The following is a 21985-nucleotide window of genomic DNA, read 5'->3' on the forward strand; positions in this document are numbered from 1 at the left end:
CAAAATTAGTCAGGTTTATCTGACGCTGAACTAGGTGTGAACCTGTATTTCAGCATACATCGCCTAAACCCTTAAATATATTAGACAAAAACTCTTGCATCAACTACATGACTCATTGGCGAAACTTATATGTTGTAAGTTACAATCAATTCAACAAGATCTACTCATTGAGTTGTTACATTTTACTGTAAAGGTTATTTAGTCATTTGTAGCCGCATAATTAAGGTAGAATCTCCACGGAGTCCGAAAAATCATTAGGTATATACTCGATGCAGATATCCACCCCAAGCCTCAGGTCTACAAACAACCCCTGCAATATGCACAGGTTGCGTAACGAACCCACTCGAAAGCCCCTTCTTAAAAGTACTCAGCTTTCCAGAAGTCCGAAAGTGGAAAGTACTTTTCCATACTACGTTCAATTCCTAATTTGAACGTAACTCCAATTACAATCGCATTTAAAAGCTTCAACCACAAACTACTTGTTATTAAGAAGTTCTATAAAAGATTCGAGGCGTAGTGTAATCATCTAGCGGTAAACTTTAACTACGATTTGGCACACTTTCAAACATTCGTGCTCGGTACACGGCTATTTCTTTTTGTAGTTCGATTAAAACAGGCGGTGGCTCGGTCGGGTCCATTCATGTGTTCACGGAATATATTTCATAGAGTATGTGAAAATACTCTCGTTTTATTGCTATCTTTTCAAAGCCCGTGGCAATAAAATATACGTACATTTTGTCATCTTATTTTTGCGTCTGCTATCGTTGATTTAAATTTATAGGTTTGTGTTTATGCTATATAAAACGAAGTAGTTTTTGAACATTATTAGAACACACACGTCTGATTGAAAGGCACACCATGTAATTGTATATAAATATAAAAATGATCAAAGAAACGGATCCAATCTGCGGCGTATAGAATTGTAACGCCACTGGATTTTTTCTTGTTTATTTTTTATATTATATACTAAATTATATTACAGATTTTAAATAGATACTAGATTACATGAAATTTCTTCTAAATGTGGTTCAGCGTTTCGCGAATAAACGTCGCTGTTAGCTTGTTCAAGCTATTTCTAGCATACTAAGTAATGCTAAATTATAAACTTAATTGGGTATAAATTCAATATAATATAATAAGCCTAAAGGTAAACGGGTAAGATTACGAAACGAGTAAGTACGACCTATATCAAAAACGTACTGAAACATTTACACTTATATCAAAGTACGTACAATATTTTAAAAACTTCATATATACAGTATCAATAGAATATTAACTCTTTAAAACGTCCCCATACTAACTTCGAGTAAAACGTTTAGACAGTACAGTACCAACGACTTGGAATAAAATAAAGCTCAGCGAGGGAGCTTGAAGCGTGAATTGTTTATAGAAAGTTTACAGAGAAATGTTCTGCACTAAATATGTTTGTATAAATTCTACTTACCTGCCTCCATACGTTAGGTGTTTTGAATGCGAGGCCAAATTGACTCCATTAAAAGTTTTGAAAGCGTTCCGTAGCTTAGATAATTTACGGAACGAGTTATGGCTTCTATTTAAAGCAAACGGAGGTACTGAAAACTAATGAATTTATTCCCATATTCATATTTTAGCGTTGGTTCTTGGAGGCTTAATGAGTGACCGCTCGCAGACTAGACAGCCAATTACCATACATACTAATAAGCATTTAAGTTTTATTAAAATGCCTGCCTTATGGTTAAGTTTATTGGAAGCTAAAATAATTAGATTTATAAGTAATTGTTTAGTAAAGTATGTAAAATGGTCGATATTTCCGATTAGCTTAATTAAGAATTTGGTTTAGTACGATTCTATGTTATTTCAGGGTAGAAGTTTATTTATTGACTATAGATTAGAAGTGTTACTTATATAATAGTACTTCACTATTCATTTTACTAGTAAAAAGATGAATATATTATAATATAAATAATAATCAATAAATGATTAATATAAATAGAAAACATTTTGAGGTAGTTATTAAAATATTATAAGAATTACTAAAATTAAATAGATACATTGAATCAGATTGAGTTTGACTTTTAACAAAAGTTTCAAACTTTTGTCAAAGTTATCTAAGACAATAACAAAACGATTTCTTTGAAAGAAGGAATTTATAACAATTCAGAAACAAAATAACATTTAAAAAATTCTTCTAATCCCAATGGGATACTACCTTCCTTAATACTTATAATCCTAATGTTGTTCAAAATATAAGGAAAAAGGGAAAAGTTAAATTCTTTTGACATAGAATGGGTGAAGTTAACAGTTTGGAATAGGATGCGGTCGTATTACTGTGAAAGTCTTATAATTGATCAGAGACTCGCTCGGGACACAGGACGCGACAATTAAGGCAAGACAAAGTAATTAGGTCTCCATTCGATCTGTGTTACGCGTAGTTAAATTACGGGAACTAATATTATTTTAAGGAATGCTGCTTTATTAAATTATAACCAAAACAATTTTCTGAGTGTTCGTTGGATCAGTAATTATTTTATTTTGAAATAAACCTACGGCGGTGGAAATGGCATACTATGGGAGAGCAATATCTACTAAAACCACCTCAGGTCCTACAAGGCCGGGTTAGAGAGGTTCCCGGGTCCCTCTCACGTTTCTAAAAGGGTTTTGAATTGCCGCATTGCTTGCAATTTCCACTACCGGCTAGGATTATATAGATTCTGACCATGAGGTTTAGGTTTAAAGACTTTATTTCTCAAAATACCATTTATTCATGTAAGTCACCAAGTCGCCAAAAAAGAATTAATATACATTGAATGCTTCTAATTTTACATTTACTGCCAGTTCTCAAATCAAGGGCGTAGAACGGAAGAGAAGACCTGGCAATAAACTGTCCGCCACTCTTTTAAATCGCAAAGTTTTTTGCTTAACACAATCTTTATAAGGAGCTACTACCATTATACCATGTTCCATATGACATCTTAAGTAATAAAAAATAACAAAATAAATTAAAAACAAATATTTGTATCTATCAGCAGGAGGCAATAGGAGATATAGGAAATAGGAGCACGCACTTACATACTCGTGGGAACAACATGCAAATACATAGTCGAAACAACTAATATTACCGCATACACGAATTCAAGTACAAGCAAGTAGTCACCAGAAATGTCACTTAGGTACACGAGAATAATACTTTCTTATTATCATAACATTGTAGTCGTTCTTAAAATAATCACAATAAAAAGATAGCCGTAGGTACATGCAATAAACTTAAAAATAATTAGACCATTAAAAAGGCAAAGCAATAAAATATGGTTTAAACACTCGGCATCATAGTGATCATACACCCCTACCGCCGCGAAGCTGTGAGGCCCTTTACTCAGTAGGCACCTAGATCTTTTTCTTTAGCTAACCTAACTAAGGAGGTATCAACAAAGATATTTTTATGTCTCAGTCAGTCACCCGAAAGTTTATTTTTCGTATTTTATTTATTTTACGGTTTCCTGAAAGTAAACAACAGACATTTTAAAAAGAAAAAGAAGGCTTCACAAACACAATCGCAATTAAAACGGTCCGTGTAATTGAGCGCCGAAGTCGATCGCCTGTGACATTTAGAAAAATGCGGTTTGGAAACTGTTTAGACATTTCTAAAAGATTTTATACATTTTCATTCCTATTTTTATAAATCGCGCTAATGTTCCGAGCATAATGACGAGATGAACAATAATTGACGTCTTTGTTCTTGAAGCAAAAAATAAGTGTTTTGTTTTTCTAAGATTAGATAGATACTTTAACATGTTTGAAATTGTCTTATAATACGTAATCCTATTTTGATTGTTTTACCTGAATTAATGAATTTTTTTCTCTTAAGGCTAAAGTTTTATTTAAACCTAAACTAAAGTTATAATTAATTTATTGATTTGCGTGCTTATCGAACAATGAACAATTAATATTTAAAAATATAAAAGATTAAAGAAGTCATGTTATAATATTAATCTGTCAAAGCCAAATAATATGCAGACTTTGATTGGGCATTGAAGGAAAGCTCAAAGCATAGCCTTAAGTTTGACAATTAACGTTATACAGATAGGCTGCAGATAACTGTCAAAGATAATAATATTTATTATTTAAACGTTAACCGATACTGTACATTTAATTTTTCTTTTTAATAATTAACGGTGTTAAACAGATAGATATCGCCATTACTTTAACTTTTACTTGAATTTAGTATTTAATATTTCTTATTATCTTTATAAACACCTAATTAATTTACCAATAAATAATACAGGAACTAAAGTTGAATAATATGACTTATACAGATATTCATAGATTTTTATTAAGAACCATCGCTAGTGCTGGTGTAATAACGAAAGAAGATGCAGAGAAGATTGTTAGGAATCATGCTGGTAAGAATGCTCATGAAATATGTAAAACTATATTAGTAAATGTTCCCTTGCATACAATTATACATATATAATAAAAACAATTTATAAAACAATGTCTAACTTTTTTCTAGTTAATGTAAGAAGTAGGTGCTTAAATTCCCACCATTTATTTTTTCTTGAAGATGTATCAAATTGGAAATATTGCCTTGTAGACAAACTTAGTTCGTAATTTTTTTGTAAAGTTCTTTATTAAGTGTCCTGAGATAATGGCAATTCATTAGAAATTATTGTATATGTTAATTTTGATTTTCATTACACATATTATTACTTCTTATATTCTTTAGATGATCAGGAGATATCAATTCCTGCTTTAGTGGAAAAGATAAATGAAGAATTGAGACCTATAAAGCAACAAATTAAAATAACTAATGATGAACTGTCTGCTGAAGAAGTGCTTGTTTTCATGTCTCTTGGGATTGATGATGCTACAAAATCACAAAATTTGTTCCCTGCTGCTGACTTAGAGTATTTTAGGATTTTAATAGAGCAGATTGTGACAACTGAAAACCGTCAAATTGCTGGAATACAAGCTTTGAATTTAGTTGGTAATATGAAATCAACATATACTAAAACTTCTGCACAGGTGAGTCTTATTGCTTTTGTTACTAATACTAATATACTTATAAAAACCCGATAGTATAATGTTTATGAAGTTTTATGGTTTTATAGTCAAATTCAATGATAGAATCAAAATGTACACAGTCACACATAATCAGTGTTTGAAGATTGTATTGATGTTTTTTTTAATTTTGCATGAAGTTCTTTAAATAATATATTACTCGAATTTGTTTTGTTTAATGTACTATAATAGTAAAAAAATGTAACCATCTTACTTTCTATAATCCTCCCTTCAGGCTCTTATTTAAAGTTAACAATATATTTTAAAAAAAAATTTATACCAAAGTATAATTTTATTCTAGTTAATATTTTTAAAAATTACAGAAAGTGCTGGATACTTGGTGCAGAATGAAATATTTGGAGAAAGAAGACACAAATTATGTGTTAGGAGTAAGGACAATTCATGAATTTGAGGGATATCTTCGAGAAAACATGGCTGACTCTATTGAAGAATGTTGTTTGTGCAAACAAATTGTGTTACGGGTATGTATTCAATAATCTAAATTGTTTTGGCTTTACCATAAAAAATATTTGTGACCTATTAAAGCATGCATTATTTCTGTAGGCTTTCCCTATTTTTATTTCAAATAGATGAACCAGTTTCAATGTTTTTTTATACACAGGTACAATTATTTTTTTATACATAGGTACAGTTATTTTTTTTATACATAGGTATAAAGTCAATATAGAATTATACTTGTGTTCATGTTCCAGGTTGCAAGCATTGTGCAGTTACCCAACAGTCCAACAATCCCAATTTTTTTTAATTTAAACTGCGAAGATCTGAAAATATGTACTTAAATCAAACTAATAATATCTAAAACTAACTGATTATTATAATTAAATAAATAACTAAAAATCATATTACTATATATAATATGCATTATTAGAATGCATTACATAATTTATAGTTTCAAAACTGCAGAGAGGTTCAGGGTCTTCAGAGGTTTTATTAAAATATAACTTGTTATTGTAAATTCCTTATTTATACAGCTTTTGATTTATTTGGTCATACTGGCTTGCTCACTACTTCCATCACCATTATACAATTTATACACATGCATATATAAATTCATTGGAGTTTACCTACACAGTATTTTTTAAAACACAATTAAGTTTTCAATCAATGTATTTATATTGCAGAAGAATTTTGTTACGACATTTACTTTTACATTTTGTTTTGGTTTCATTCCTGTGTCTGGAAGTTTTATGTATATAAGATCACTTTTGAATATTTATCACAATTGCAAAAAAAAATAACCCTTTTTGTTGTATTTTTTTGTAACAAAACAATAAAACTGATTTTTAGTCATTTTGACAATTTGTCGTTTCAGGGATATAATTGCATTGGCTGTGGTAATGCAGTCCATACACGTTGTATAAACAAATATACGGAGAAAGTGAAGAAATGGCCTTGCTGCAAGATTGACTTCAGCCCTGATCAGTTGGATAAAATATATTCACAAAGGTAAACAAAATATCTAATACAGAGAGTTATTTTTCTTTATTTAACATAATGAAAAGATAATGTTTGTGAGATAGTGGCAATCTCTGGATCAAACAAACTGATTTTAAAACCTTTACCAATAGGAATCCTCCAACATAGACTATATTATATTAAGTCTAATAAAGATTTTTGTGGTGTGTTGAAAGGTGAATTCTCTAATAAGACCTATTATTATTACTATTATTATAAAATTTCTTTATTTAAACTAGGGGCCCGTCTTGGTTTTGCGGATGGTTTTTTTTTCATTTTAGAACTATAGTCTATGATACTTAGTTACTTCATAAAATTATTGAAGTAATTTCTTATGGAAGCCCCATCTAGTGTTAGCTAAAGTGACATAAGATACTGTTAAGATTGATATAATAGAACAATATAAAATTAAGTATTCTATCAGAAACAAAAACCATAAACAATAGATGAGGTAGGATCATGGTCGATAGTCTGTAACTTTCAATATAGAACAGAATTGAGTTTTGTAATCTCAGTTCCAGGTTATCACAGAGTCAGTCAAACACAGTGCAAGATGAAATAAATACAGATAGTTCACACGAAAATTCAGAGGAAATGACGCAAGAGATCTCCACCCAAGAGATTATACCGGAAATGTCTCAACGCGTCCCACGGAAACGTAAGAGAACAGATCAATAGATATTTGTACATATGTTATATAATTTTCATGCGATTTTGTTATTATTAAATAAAAAACAAATATACATTTATTATTTCATACTAACAGTCATTTTCACAGTTGCTAATTAAAAAATTACATAATTTGTACACACAAAATATCTCGCAGTAAAGTAAATAAATCAGATATATATATATCTCGCAGTAAAGTAAATAAATCAGAGGGTTAATTGAATCTCTAGACAGTTATTAAAGATCGATATTGAATTAAGTCGCATTCTAGCATTTTGATTTAAATAGAGCAGCGTCGAAAAATTTGAACTATCTGTCTGACCGAAAGCCAGCGTGTTGATTAATAATGTAAGGTTAGGCTAGTCTGGTTGCCTATGAACGTTTAGGAAACTCGTTAAACGTTTCATTCAGTCACTTGTGTGATGAAACTTTAGCGACTTGATTGAATATCTTTAATTAACTGTGTAGAGATTTAATTTACTCTCTGATTTAACTTCTTTACGGCGACATATATAGGCCTTGCGGTGCGGTATTAGGCGACTGCATCGCTATCAGGTATCGAACCTGACACATGCAAGGCATTGAACCCAAATCAATGCCTTGGTGAACCCCGAGATACCTAAGATATATAAGAGCTGCAGGGCTGAGGTATTTTTAGTGAGTAGTCTTGCATTTGAATTGCAAACGGCTTTAAGTCCAATTCATTCCGTGTCGTGGGCCTGCGCAAGCGCATTTTCACAGTGCCATATCTAATGAAAATAGTTTTTGGGTCAAATTAAGAAAAAAATGCATATGTTTTCTCTTTATAATATATTAGTATAGAATAAACATTAAATTGCTAAATAAACATTTTCTACTTTCCGTTGTACTAATTTCGCCGACTTTGGGTAGAAGTCTAGAAGATACTTCCATTCCTCTAACTTTAAATACACGATGTCTACTACTGTGCGCGCTCTAAATGAGAAATGGTGTGCAACTCCAACAAATAGACCCTGAAATGTTTTTTCTATTACTTTGATGCTACTCTATTGAATGTTTTTCTATAAAAACCAATGGATATTAGCGGTATTTATAAACGATTGTCACTCTGAACTTTAATGACGTCATTAAATAGTTTTTGGGGAAAATATTTTTTACTCTGAAACTTATAACAAATTCTTCACAAATGTACGTTTTCATTGTTTTAATTATACTTGACATTGAACTATGATTGAAAATAGTTCATATATTGTTTATTATAACAAATAGATTATATAGTCCTAGCTGAAAACGCGATCTTGAATTCTATTTGAAATTCATATTAAAGAAAATATTTTGTGCTTTACGAACCTGTGCGACGCCAAAACTATCTTCTGGTCCTAATATGTCATATATTGATTCCGTCAAATTGGGATGTACCGTCAATACTTCTACCTACATAATTAAAAATTAAATTAGGATTTGTTAATGGGGCAAACGGGCAGGCTCGCTTGTTGTTAAGTCATACGGCTGCCCATAGACATTCACATTACCAGAAGATTCGCAAGTACGTTGTCACGTATTAATGTGTATAGAAGAATACTGTATTAGGTCTATATTGATTATTTAATATGTGTGCAAAGAGCGAAGAGAGTGCATTCTATCCGTCACCAACAATGGATCTTCTTCATAGGGTTTGGTTATTGGGATGCTGATAGAAGATCGAGCGACTGTCACAGTCTAATCTCAGATTGTTTTCAATGTTGTGTATTCATCATTGGGCTCGCTTATTCCATTAAGGGTATAAAATCGCTTTATCAATCTTAATTGTATACTTGGAAAATTGGAATGATAATGGGACTAATAAAAGTAGACATATTCTCCAACTTATATTTTTATTGAATTCTGTGTCTAAGAGAGTACGACATACATAATACTTAACAATTATTTGGATTATATACACATATTAAAATAGAGTGGAGCACTGGCACAAATGAATAATAGTCTTATACTACACGGTCAGCTGCTGCGAACTATAGGCGCCGCCATATTGGCCTTGGCTGCTATGACGAGCGCCTTTCACTTTATCCCTACTCCGCGGTCGACCGTCACGCGACATGCGCCACACAGACCAAAAAGTTTTAGACGATGTAATGAAAGATTCACTTTAAAAGCATATTTAAAATACCCAATATCCCAATAGTTCTTACCTCTCCCCTATGGATGAAGTAGATGCATTGATCGGCATCGCCACATTGCACAATGTAGTTCCCGGGGAAAAACACACAATGCCTCAGCCACATACATAACATTCGTTTGAAGTCGTCGTCCGTTTTACTGAATATCACAGACTCTCTAATGTGGCTGCCATAGACCGCTTGCATTATTTGACAACGCAGACGAAATGGTAGTTTCGTCACTAATTTTGGCATCTAATAATAAAAATATAGTACATATATATATAAATTTTTGTATGAAAATTACCTTCTTAATAATAATTACATATTGAATTCAGTATTAAATTCAATCGAGGAAGGACACTACAATACTCGTTGTGGTACATTAACCATTAATCCGCCCTCGCTAGGTGGATGTTGAGGCTGTTCGGGGTATATGCCCCCTTCGGTTGGTTTATGGGTTCGCACCCTGCTGATACAGGGTGGTACGGGCAATATAGCCCTTGATGGGGGCTGACTCGCGCGGGGAGGTATAGGCTCGACTCGCTGCGTGCAGCGGATGGGGTCAAGTCCGGGGGGCGGGGTGTCAATCCGGTGGTGTGGGGTCAAGGAGCAATCTCAACTTGACCCTGGTGTCCTAGTCGGTGGTATCAGGCAGGCAGCTACGCGGCTCGCGGTCAAGCTCCGCCGGGTGAGACCCCCGGTAGGCCCGGGAGGCAATACATTAAAAAGTTTATCGGTAAACGATTTCTATGGCATTGTTTTGCTATCGCGTTTTATGTATCTTCAACGCCATCTGTTGCTAAATAATAGAAATGAAACGAACAATCTAGAGTCTGTCATAGATTCCTAGCAGATAAGAATTTTAGGCTTCTTCGTTTTAAACATTTTATTTGAGGCGTAGTAAAAAGGTGTACAATTATTCTTGTTCTAGCATCGTGGTTGATGCGTGATGATAAATTTCTTAACCAGCACCCAAAAATGAATATAAAATAGTATCTATTTTCTATTAATTTTTAGGTGATTTCCTTAAATGCACGAGAGTTGTTGTGCACATAGAAAAGACTATTGGTGCACAGCCGTGATTCAAACTCGCGACCTACGGTTGAGACGCTACTAGGCTTGCATATGAATAGTTAGTCATTTTTTAACAGTAGATAACTGTACGTGTAACTGACGTTCATCGTATTTTTTTTATTTAATGCAAGAATTTCTGAATACTGTTAACTTTTACAATTAATTAGTCTTTTTATTTTTTATCTGTAGCCTTCTGAATAAACTAGTCTAATCTATTTATTTCAAAAGCTATCTCTAAATAATAACGATTGCAGACATTTTACCTGTCTGCCCTGTTGCCTACTCCACAATTCTCGGACATAGTCCCACATCTTATTCATCTGGTGGTTACTCAATTCCGTATCTCTTAAACCATCTCTCAGTTCATTTATGCCTTCATCATATGCGATCCGCGATGAGGAGTGCGCCGTAATAAGTGCCGACGTTTCTGATATAAGGAGCCCTGAAATGTACGTAGTTACTCAGTTGTACCAGAGATGGCGCTGGCTTAAAAAATATTTGATTTAAAACTGGGTTATGAATGCCTTCAGCGTGTAACTCATCCCTGAGCTCGTAGATTCGAATCCAACGAACCAATAGAGGTTCGATGAGCGCATCACTCGTGCGGTGAAGGAAAACATCGTCAGGCAACTGGTGTTAGACACAAAAAAGTCGACGGTGTCACAGCAGGCCTATTTGCCTTTTAGATAAAAGAGACACAGAAATCTGAAGCCTAGACCTAAATGATTTTAGTGCCACTAGTTTTTATTTCTATTAATTTATACAGCTCGCTTATAAGAAGAAAAATACTAGAAGAAAAAAATAACAAATCTTTATAAATATAAATTTGTGCGTATGTTTCTAATTAAACTCCTCCTTAACCAACCAATTTCGATTACATTCTTCGTGTATTTATTCTAGTATTTAGGTCTGGTCCAATACCATGTATATAATTAATAATTCTATAAACGGCAAAATCATTTCAATTTAAAAAGCGCCATGATTCTGTAGACGACTTAGCGTCCTTCAAGAAAAGAGCGTACCACTTCTTAAAAGGCCGGAAACGCACTTGCGAGCCCTCTGGCATTGAGAGTGTCCATGGGCGGCGGTATCACTTCAGGTGAGCCTCCTGCCCGTTTGCCCTCTGTTATAAAAATATATATATAATTATAGTCTTTCGGTCAACACAACACCAAACAATCATAAAGTCCATACAAAAAAGCATACCTGTGCAAAATTTAATAACTATAGTGATGAAAACAGTTTCGATAACTTCGAAATCATTTTGTGACGACACATCACCCGTACCCGTGATTGTAAGCAAATTTATTATGTACCACAGTGATGCGACGTAAAGAGGGAAATAGCTTTTCTGAAAGAAAATGTAGACGAAATTCATTGCGCGTTCTGTTGTGCATTTCCTTACCAATTCGACTTATACTCCGAATTTTTATTCCGTAATTGTGACATTTCATAAATGTTGCTACTAAAAAACTTAAAGGGACAAATTTCACCCATTTGATAGCAATAAAACTAAAATGTTACGTATTTTTTATGTTTTACTCACAAAAAAGGAAATCTAAATATTTACCGACTCAAATCACCTAATACAAAAGTAATAAATGTTTCAACATCACGAACGATATATCGAATTAACGTTAATTACTTTATTTTATTCTTTAGCTGGCATCACTGCCTACTAATTTCAGGTTTCGTAAACCTTAAAAAATTATATCTTTACTTGTGTCTTTTTTACTGTTTGTGATGAAAAGGGATGTAATTATCAATGGCCGTAAAACTTTTAATGTAGAGCACTGCACTTAATTAAATAGATATATTAGCTAACAAATTAAATGCATTTATACACTCTGTTCAGACTAGTATTGAAATTGAAAAATCTGCCCGGCCAAAAAGGTTTGTTATCTCTAGCACGTCAAAAAATTAGAACAGTCAGAATTCTACAGAGATTCTAGAGTATATGGTCCTTCAAGAACAGAGTGAATCAATTTCATAATAATCCGGATACGCAATTGCGAATCTTTTGGCAGTGAGTGTGAATGGACGGTACATTAACATCGGACCAGCCTGCTTGTACCCAATAAAAAAATATCTAAAGTTTTATTTCATAATTAATTATACTACTATTTAACTACATAACTACCTCAGCATATTTAGCGCGTAGATTTAGCTCAGGCTTCGACATCCAGTTGGCTGACGTACAATGCACAGGTGTGAGGCAAGACAATTTGAAAAACAAACACGCGTTTACATGCGATAATATCGAGGCCCATATTGCAATTGTTCTGTTGAGAAAACCTCATGTTAATTCCGATTGAGGATTGATTGCTTTAGTTATTCTGATATGTATTATGATACAGCAATTGCTGCTAAGCCTGTGACTTCATCAGTGATGAAGGATATGTACGGCAGTCAAAAATGAGATCAGTTCTCGCTAATTTTATTTATGTACACTTTTGCACAAGGATTAAATAAATTGATATGAAATTAAAAAAACATGGTGCATCTGGCCTCATCGCTACTAAGAGTATTTCTTCCAGGCAAATAGCAACCCCAATTAAAAAAAACAGTATAAAATAATTATGAAGAATAAATTTAAGGTACTTTAATGTTAGGTAGAATTAAAAATAATAGTGTAGGTATATGCAGGTAGCATATAGGTAATATAAATAATGAATGAATTATGATTTATAAGTAAGATTTAGCGATATTCTTACATACGGCAAAAGCGGATTTCAACAAATGGAAACCATAACTCGTCTCAAAGAAATCTTTTTCAATTTTTAAAATTCGTATGAGTTGAGTGGTACAGTGGAATAATGTTATAGCACTTACAAGATATTTATTGTGAGTGCTTTCCCTAGTTATAGCCTGCATACCATACACGTTATACAGTTGATTAATCTAAAGTTTTAACAATTTCTAAGTTTCTTCTATAACCTATGTGATGTATCGGCAGAGCAAGTCACACAACATTATTTAAACTTTCCCGATTATGTAATCCTGCATATGTATACAACGTAAAACAATTCAGTAAAAAGTAATCTAAAACATATAAACATTAAATCGCGCTTTTTATTGAAAAATATTGATTGCGTGTGTGTGTGGGTTTGTATTCCTTATATAACGTGTGACTCACTTTGTAGCGACTATCGCCTGTGTGGGCGAGCGATTTGTCAATACTTTTCATTTACCTACAAGATTTATATGGTAAATGTGTGTTTGTTGATAAAATTTTCTTTATGTGGCCATACTTATATTATTCACTCATTAAATATATCGAAGAAGAACGACCCTTTCCCAAAGAATTAGTTTTCAGGTAGTGACAGTAAGAAAAGTTATATAAATAACGATATAAGCACATTTTATCAACAGAGCATTAATATCGCAAAAACGACATAAGAGAAATTTAAATTCGATATAGGAAGCAATAGTATATGTACTGTAAGTTAAATTGTTCATATCTAAAGTTCATATATTACTGGAAAATAATAAAAAGTTTGGTAATGTACACTGAAGGTTTAGGCCCGAATACTCCGAAGCTCCATGTGTATCGCTTTCGATGGATGTACCTATGTGTTAAAATAATAATAATAATCATTATTTATTTCTTACAAAAACATACAAAACTTCATACATGATATGTTACTAATGTATGTAAATAATTGTCATTCTTCTTTTGAGGGATAGTTATTGTTTATGTGAGACTGATGCCTCCTAAAGGTTGGTTGTGCACCTGTGTTACAGGTCATCACCAATTCGGATCGACAAAAGATAATAAGTAATAGAGAATATATATATATATATAGTAGGTTGTAACGTTAACAAAATAAGAAATACATTTTTTTACAATAGTACCTATATACATAAGGAATTACTTACTAAGGACTTATTAATATTATAAGGAAACCAAATAAGGAAAAAGGAATGTATATAAAATGTATACTCACGTCAACTTAAGTAACAGATTAGCAGTCCCAATATTTATTTTTCTATGCTGACGGTAGGTAAATAAATAGGTTATACGAAAAAGCTGTGGGGTCCTCAGATAGCAAAATAGTGCATTTTGCATAGTTGGTGTGAGATTCACTGCGAATGCTAAGTAGGATATTGGCAGATTAGCTAGAAAATCTCGCCGACGAAGGTAGACTTTTGAAAAGTACCTGGAAGGAGGCGTTAGTTTAAACGGGTCTACGGAGTTAAAATATCTCGCAAATTGCTATTGCGCTGGAACTATGTCATATTAAAAGTGGTTTATTCAAATTCTTATACGTTTGCAATATTATTATTGTCACTAAATTGTTTAGTATTATTTTAAAAATATTTTCCCACCTTAACTAAATTATACCTACTTAAACTTATACATTATTAAGTAACCCTTCGTGCTATATACGTACTTACCGATATGTATATAACTATATACAAGTATTGATCATGCGAAATTACAAAAATATGTAGTTAATAACGAAATTAACATAATTTTGAAATATATATCAATTTGCAGAAGGAATCCTATGAACACAACTGATTCAACATAAATAATTTCAATAAATAATATATTATTCTTTGGCTGTGTTTTGAGCAAAGAACTTATCTTGATCGCATTGCCTTAACCTAATCTTAAGTACCAGGATCTAAATATAACATATTATCATAAAAGCAAGGTAGGTATATAAAATTGGGGTGTATTATACATTATACATACAAATTAGCAACAACTATTTATAGTCTGAACCTTAGATTTCTGTATCTGTTGTTTGATGATGATCTTTTGTTTTTTTAATAAGCATGTACGATCAGCCTTCTATACCTGACACACGCGGTCTTCATTTAAGGTCTAAGGTTCCTCACGATATTTTTCGTCACCGTACGAGCGAGTGTTAAGCGGGTGTTAAATTCATACAGAGAGGAAGTCCATTAGTGCACAGTTAAGTTAGAATCTACGACGTTAAGAGACGCTGCCACGAACAACGCTGCTTTGTCTAGTTATACTCACATGTGACGAACCTTCCTATGATTCAAAATATATTCCCCATATCGATTCATATAACCACTGTGAATATCCAGAAAGGTTTTGTATAAGAATATAACATCGAACACCACGCAGATGTAGAAAAAATACGTGTTCGATAAAAACGCCATTTGGTATATCAATATCATGAAGTCTACGTACGCGACCATTAAGAGAAGATAATCTAAAATTAAAATTATTTTTATGCGTTTTAAGATAGACTTAATCCTAAAGTTACATTAATATACGATAGTGTAACAACCTTGCTTAATATGGTAGCTACTTATTATATTTCTTTTTACAAGTACCCCCATTTTTTAATAAATCACAAGTGTCTATAGATTTGTCTTATAGCTATAATATTATATGCAGTATGCAAGATTCAAAAACAAAAGATCAACGTGTTCAAAAACAGTGATTCCAAATTTAAATTTACTGCCAGTTCTTATCAAAATCTTGGCGTGCAAAAGAACTGGCAATAATCTCTCCGTCAATCCTTTAAATCGCCAAGTTTGTTTCTTTACAATTTTAAGGAACTGCAACCTACACCATCACATTGAAGCAGGTTACAATAATAACTGTTATATAAATAATGTTATTAATAGAAAATGCATACCAATAAAAGTAACCCATATGCTGTCGGGAATTATACTGCTCCGGAACCATCTGTAGACATTTTTATGATTTCGCTTGTAAAAATAGTTTAATTATGACGCTAAGGAATCTGGGTTAAATTTTTAATTAGTAAAGCTTAGTTTAGCTGACTTCTTTATTCAAAATACCATTAGTATATACCATATACATCTCTCCTTTCCTATAATTTACGATAATTAACCAAGTTTTCGGGCGCTTTTTATGCTTAAAATATTTACCTATGCGGCAGAAATATTAATGTAAGCGCTGATGTATAATCCGCGCTATATCCTGAAGCAATAGATCGCGAACCGTGCGATTCTGCAATGCTTTTGTCTGGACTCTGCAATTAATTAATTACAGTAATATTTTAATTAAAACTGGTTTCTTCGTTACGTAGACACAACTCCACACAGAGACAGAATACGTAAGTACTTAGTTAAGACTGATCTAGGCCCATATATTCTGAAGATATTAATATTTCTATATAATATATATTTATATAAATTATTATATCTTTGAATTTATACATATATTCTGCAAAAATTTGATTGATTGATGAAAAAAATTGCAATTTGAGATACGATTATCTCAAATTGCAATTTTATTTTGACATCTTGCAAATAGGTATATCAAATATTACGAATAAAATAATTGTCAGCTGTAGAAATGAGATTTTTTATGGTCAGGAGGCTCATGTCCTCCGACCATAAAAATCTTATTTCTTGGATACTAACACTGCTAGAAAGCTTGCACGTGCGTCAGATTTAAATTTTTTACATTCATAAATGTTCTAGAATAGTGTGTTCGACAAGGCATCTGCATCATAATTTAGGGCCTGGTGTATAAGACGGGATTTTTCAAAAGAAAAATAGAGGAAATTAAATGCCTTTAATAGTTTTCTCATAACCATAAACACACCTGGTGTTAGAGATTATTAGAAAACTCACTGTTATGAGGAAACTATGCCAAGTCTTACTTCTAAAAATATATTCGGCTCAATTCCATTCTCGTCTTCTTCTTCTTCAACTTCATACGAAAGTGGGTAAGTTTCAAGCTGAAAAAATACAAATGAGATGAAAATAGATACACTGTCCTAAGCAGAAAGAACTGGGTTCGAAAAATCGAATCAGTTCTTTGGGTAAAATGTTGTTATTGTAAATTTATCAATGTTTCTACAATTTAAATAAGGTTCAAGAAACAAATGCTTATACAATACCGATACTATTAAAATAAAACATTGTTGTACTATATCGTAAAGAAATGAATACTGCACTGATCATAGTTTTAGAAAAATAACGATTTTCCCTTAATTTGGCATTAGAAGTCATTTCTACTTATATCTGGTAGTAGTGTTATTCCATTCTTCGTATGATTCCCTCTACAACTCAATCAAAAGTACTAAAATACTTAACATGGAAACATGGTTTTTATATCGCATCGATACATTTTTAGACATGTATCTCAGGCACAGGCTTCTAGGGAAAGGTGGAAGGCACTAGACCGCGCGGTAACTTACGCTATGGACTGACCAGATCAAGTCTGCAATAGGAGGTTCACTCAATCAGTGCAGCATGACCTCTAATAGGCAACAATAATGGCGAAACGTGAAGCGCATCACATCTGCCCTTTCTAATACCACTACTACATAGCGATTACTACCTCTCTGTCAAGAGTGTACCGGATTAAAGAAGAAGAGAAGTTTTCCTTAAAAATTACCTCCTGGCTAGTCCTGGCCGATAAAATTGTTGGCAATACATAATCTTTTCGTGCTGTGTCCACAGAATACTTGACCTTTCTCAGAACATTGGGATAACTCTGGGAAAACAAATAACGAGATTTTACTGTTTTATAACCCACTGGAAATAATTGCCTCCTCTATCTTATTGTATTTCAATTTGAGCGGTCCTTAGTAACTATCTTATTAATTTATTGCATCAAATAATAAATGTCATAGATTATACATTTTATAAATTAAATGTTTACCTTTAGTAGTGTAAAGAATTCGTGTCCTTCTATGTACAATAAGTCTAAATTTCTAGAGGCCGTTATATTAGACATTGTTAGGTACTTAGAAGCGCCTTTTATATTTCCAAATATACCTCCTGGACCCATGCACGCCTCCACTTCATTATCGTCAGTTATAATATCCACCTTAATTAATTAAAAAGGGTTTATATATAAAGGACATTAGGTCATTCACCTTTAAATACAGGGCTTTATATTTGTAACTCAAGTTTATTACTGCAGCTTGTTATGGTAGTGGCGGTCACATTACCTTAGGGAATGGTCAAGTATTACGTCACGCAATTTTTGGAGTTTCTTGACCCCCTCCCCTATGTAACGCGCCCTAACGTTTTTTGTTCTCAGTAGTAAAACGTTTCGTTACCTCTTAGTGATCATAGTACCTAAAAGTTACCATTTATGTGGTGGAAAGTATCGGAAAGTCGAAAATAATATTAACAATCACGCATAATTCAACATTAACATCGTAACGTTTTACTCCAAACCAACCCCCCCCCCCATCTCCTAATTCATTTGTTAATACTTGAACACTCCCTTACCTGTTTATTGCTAAACGACAAGTGTACAAAAATCTAAGTCAAGACTAGCGTTATAATTCGTAAGTGCAATATGTATATATATATATATATATATATATTACACGCACAAAATTATGTTAAAGCAACAAATATAGCCTAACTGTCAAAGCAAGTGCGTCTTGCCGGTTAATCTCTCAAATTGGTGTATAACGTTATCAAAGGCTTACCTTCCCGCGATAAATAATGTACATATTCTTGATGACCTCATTAGATCGCATGATCATGTAGCCTTTTTGAAAATACCGCTCCCTCAACTTCTTAGCGAAAGCTCTAAAGAATGAATACTCAACAGCTTCAAATAACGGTATCTCTCGCAGTGTCTTTTCGTACATGAATAAAACCGCGTCTTCATTTAAGTTGGCATGCAGTTTGCCCAATATTTTCTGGTGCTTAATAAGGATAACGGGTTATGTTTTTGCCGTAATTGCTAAAGATACTGGTCGTTACAGTCACTAAAAATTAAGTTTTATTTCTTACCGACCATCCGCCTGTTCTTTTCCACTGGTATTTCCAATAATCAATGATTGATTTCTTCAAAATGAATGGCACCTTTTCCCTGGCCATGAACAAGTCGATGTGTTTGATATTCTCTTGAAACTTTGTTATGACCTGATCTGCCATGGCTTTGAGGGATGCAATGCGAGCATAAACGTATCTAAAAACATCCTATAGCTTAGCCCACGCGTTAACATTTAAGTCGTGACTATAATGCTATGTAAAAGAGACCGGTGATTTGGCTATGGCCAATTAAGGAAGCAAGAAGTTAATAAAAACGGCCCACCCGAAGAACAAAACTCCATGTACGTTGATGCAAATCGAAAGGAGCATGTGGGCGGTATCTTGGGCAGTGATGTCACCGAAGCCGGCGCCGGTGAAACTCGCAGCTGACCAATAGTAGCTTAATAGGTATACTTTTTTAGGTGTTAGACTTTTGTCTTTGAAAATCTTCGCACTGTCAATCCAAGAGCCTACAAACAACTATGTAAAAGTGAAAGCGTTTCACACAAACATCTTATAAAACACTTATTTGTCGAATCAAATCCAAAGGGCCTCTGTGATGCTTTTATTTATAGTATTGTCTTTTATTGCCATAACTTTTACACATTAAAAGAAACACACGCTTTCAACGGATTGAAGCTATATATTATTATAGGGAAATTTTAAGATTATGTAAAATAGTAATATCTAGAAAAAGTCTTTTCTTTAAACCTTTTATTTATAATTTTTATAGGAAGTCTGTTATAGTGCTATGCGGTCAGAAAACCGATCCGAACAATCCAGGCACTGTACTTTGTCACCCAATGGGTCAAAGGTCATTGAATCTAAAGTAATATAATCAATTATTCTATTAATAAAATAGTCTATTTCATACTTTTTATTTCATTAAATTAATATAACGCTTATAATAATCATAATTCAGGCGTTCACGATAGTGTGTTCACAGTTACATTTCAATATTTCTTACCGAAATGACAAACCATATTCCCGTCAGGATTAAAAACAGTTTCCATAAAGAGTCCAGGTAGATTTTCTAGGCGTCTGATAAAGTCTTCTTCGTCGTATGCCACTATAAATCGGCAGGACGTAGTTATAAGTATGGAAGCATATAGGTTCAAAAAGAACAGTGTTAGCAGCAGAAACTGTACTACGCTCATTAAATATGCCTGAAATTTTGATAACAATTTCAGAAACTGTGAGGTCATTACAAAATTTTGCTTTTCTTTTTTTTATAGAACAGGGGGCAAACGGGCAGGAGGCTCACCTGATGTTAAGTGATACCGCCGCCCATGGACACCCTCAATGCCAGAGGGCTCGCGAGTGCGTTGCCGGCCTTTTAAGTATTGGTACGCTCTTTTCCTTGAAGGACCCTAAGTCGAATTGGTTCGGAAATACTTCAGTTAGGAAATAATACTGATTCCACTATAATGTGAAACCATCACATGTCAGTATTGGTACTGTTTTTTTTTCAAACATAAACTCTAGGTTCATTATTTACCTCTCGTTACAAAAGTTCGTTAGAAGGAATGACGTGAATCGTAGGAAAACATAGTAGGTTCATCTCAGGGTTATATTATCGTATCTGTCAAAAACCTTGTCTAAATTAACCTAGGTTTTGGATAAAGGACACGCGGATTTTCGGTGAGGTAGCAGATATTAAAAGAAAAAAGTGGTGTCTAGATCTGAGTTCCTAAAAGGGCAGGCATCGTAGACCATGGACACTCATTTTGGTACGTTGCCACTTGCCGGCCTTTGCGAGGGAACAAAAAAAAACACTTTTTTTAAATATTATTTTCTTTATTTCGGAGATAAATTTTTTACCTCTTCTATACCGAAATATACATAGTTTCAATCCTTATAGATATATGGATAGTATTTATAAGGATCAACTTATTTGGTTCAACCGAGTACATTTATTATAATGTACATATTAGTTTCCATTGGTTCCGAAGGTCTGATAAGAGCCGGCAAGCAAACTAGGTTACCATCTAAAAGTAACAATTTTAAAAAATACTGTGACATCGGCTATATGATGCCATACGCGACTAATTTCTTAATCAATCAAATTGATGTTAATTAAGGGGCAAATAAAAGCTCACCAATCCATCTTAAGTTTTGTCATTATTTTGTGTTAATCGAATTATACAGCTCATAATTAGCACCAGCGCTAAAGACCACCTAGTGATAACTGACCAGTCATAGTTTGTATTAAAAAGATCTATCTATCTACTTTCGTTTTATATAATTAAAATAAGTATGGAATTAATTATTGAACCTTATAATTTGAAACTTTGTTGTTTTCCGTTTGTTGAAACAATAATTATTTAGAAGCCTTAGGCGCAGTTAACACGGTATACTGTGGTACAAAACGGTAAGATGGTTGTAAGTTCAACCGACCAGTTAAGCCATTAACGTTTAGCCGTTTCTTGTCGCGGTCCTGTGGTCATTTTTTTTAAACAGTTTGCGGTTGGTACAGAGAGTAGATCCTATTTGGGACTCGCCTATTTTAAAGTAATAGTCTGTGCTCAAATGTTTATCAAATAAATGACTGCCGATGCATTTGCAATCTTTATTGTTTAAAAGAAGCAACTTTTAAAATACCCTTTTTAATGCGCCAATCGATTCAGCCCAAAAAACAGCATAAAGTTTGTATATCTGTAGAATATTGACCATTCGGAAAATGCAATGGTAAAAGTGCGAATTTACGCCGTGATCTTCGTCTGTATGGCTCTCGTTATGTTTTGGAACAAATAACTTCCAACACAGATACCAAGGAAAACATGTTAAGAAGTCTATTGCAAAGGATCTCTGGAAGAAAACATAGGGTATATAAACAAGTTCTCTTTCCA

At 33.1% G+C, this 21985-nt stretch overlaps 2 protein-coding genes across 2 annotated transcripts; one reads left to right on the forward strand and one right to left on the reverse strand.

Moving 5' to 3' along the window:
* Window positions 1-4122: 4122 nt before the first annotated feature.
* LOC110999522 lies at window positions 4123-7269 on the forward strand. Its single transcript, XM_022268610.2, has 5 exons — window positions 4123-4379; window positions 4703-5001; window positions 5361-5519; window positions 6371-6504; window positions 7029-7269. Exons 1-5 carry the CDS (start codon window positions 4280-4282, stop codon window positions 7189-7191), a joined length of 855 nt encoding a protein of 284 aa, XP_022124302.1. The 5' UTR covers window positions 4123-4279; the 3' UTR covers window positions 7192-7269.
* Window positions 7270-8012: 743 nt separating this feature from the next.
* LOC110999524 (potassium voltage-gated channel unc-103-like) lies at window positions 8013-14799 on the reverse strand. The gene is made up of 8 exons (XM_045632463.1): window positions 14793-14799; window positions 14342-14554; window positions 12535-12676; window positions 11601-11745; window positions 10658-10836; window positions 9351-9572; window positions 8512-8595; window positions 8013-8174 (listed from the first exon to the last, which is right to left on the reverse strand). Exons 2-8 carry the CDS (start codon window positions 14461-14463, stop codon window positions 8013-8015), a joined length of 1056 nt encoding a protein of 351 aa, XP_045488419.1. The 5' UTR covers window positions 14464-14554; window positions 14793-14799.
* Window positions 14800-21985: the final 7186 nt, after the last annotated feature.

This window comes from Pieris rapae, chromosome 19 (genome assembly GCF_905147795.1).
Source record: "Pieris rapae chromosome 19, ilPieRapa1.1, whole genome shotgun sequence".
Classification (NCBI taxonomy): domain Eukaryota; kingdom Metazoa; phylum Arthropoda; class Insecta; order Lepidoptera; family Pieridae; genus Pieris; species Pieris rapae.

What these genes read in the sequence shown, in the direction of transcription:
- LOC110999522 (XM_022268610.2), top strand. Translation starts at nt 4,280, where the DNA reads ATGACTTATACAGATATTCATAGATTTTTATTAAGAACCATCGCTAGT. An exon ending in ATACTAAAACTTCTGCACAG is followed by an intron (nt 5,002 to 5,360) that starts GTGAGTCTTATT and finishes TAAAAATTACAG; the next exon opens with AAAGTGCTGGATACTTGGTG. An exon ending in GCAAACAAATTGTGTTACGG is followed by an intron (nt 5,520 to 6,370) that starts GTATGTATTCAA and finishes TTGTCGTTTCAG; the next exon opens with GGATATAATTGCATTGGCTG.
- LOC110999524 (XM_045632463.1), bottom strand. Translation starts at nt 14,463, where the DNA reads ATGCAAAATGCACTATTTTGCTATCTGAGGACCCCACAGCTTTTTCGT. An exon ending in GTAGGCAACAGGGCAGACAG is followed by an intron (nt 9,573 to 10,657) that starts GTAAAATGTCTG and finishes TTTTATTATTAG; the next exon opens with ATGCCAAAATTAGTGACGAA. An exon ending in ATAGTTTTGGCGTCGCACAG is followed by an intron (nt 8,175 to 8,511) that starts GTTCGTAAAGCA and finishes AAAACATTTCAG; the next exon opens with GGTCTATTTGTTGGAGTTGC.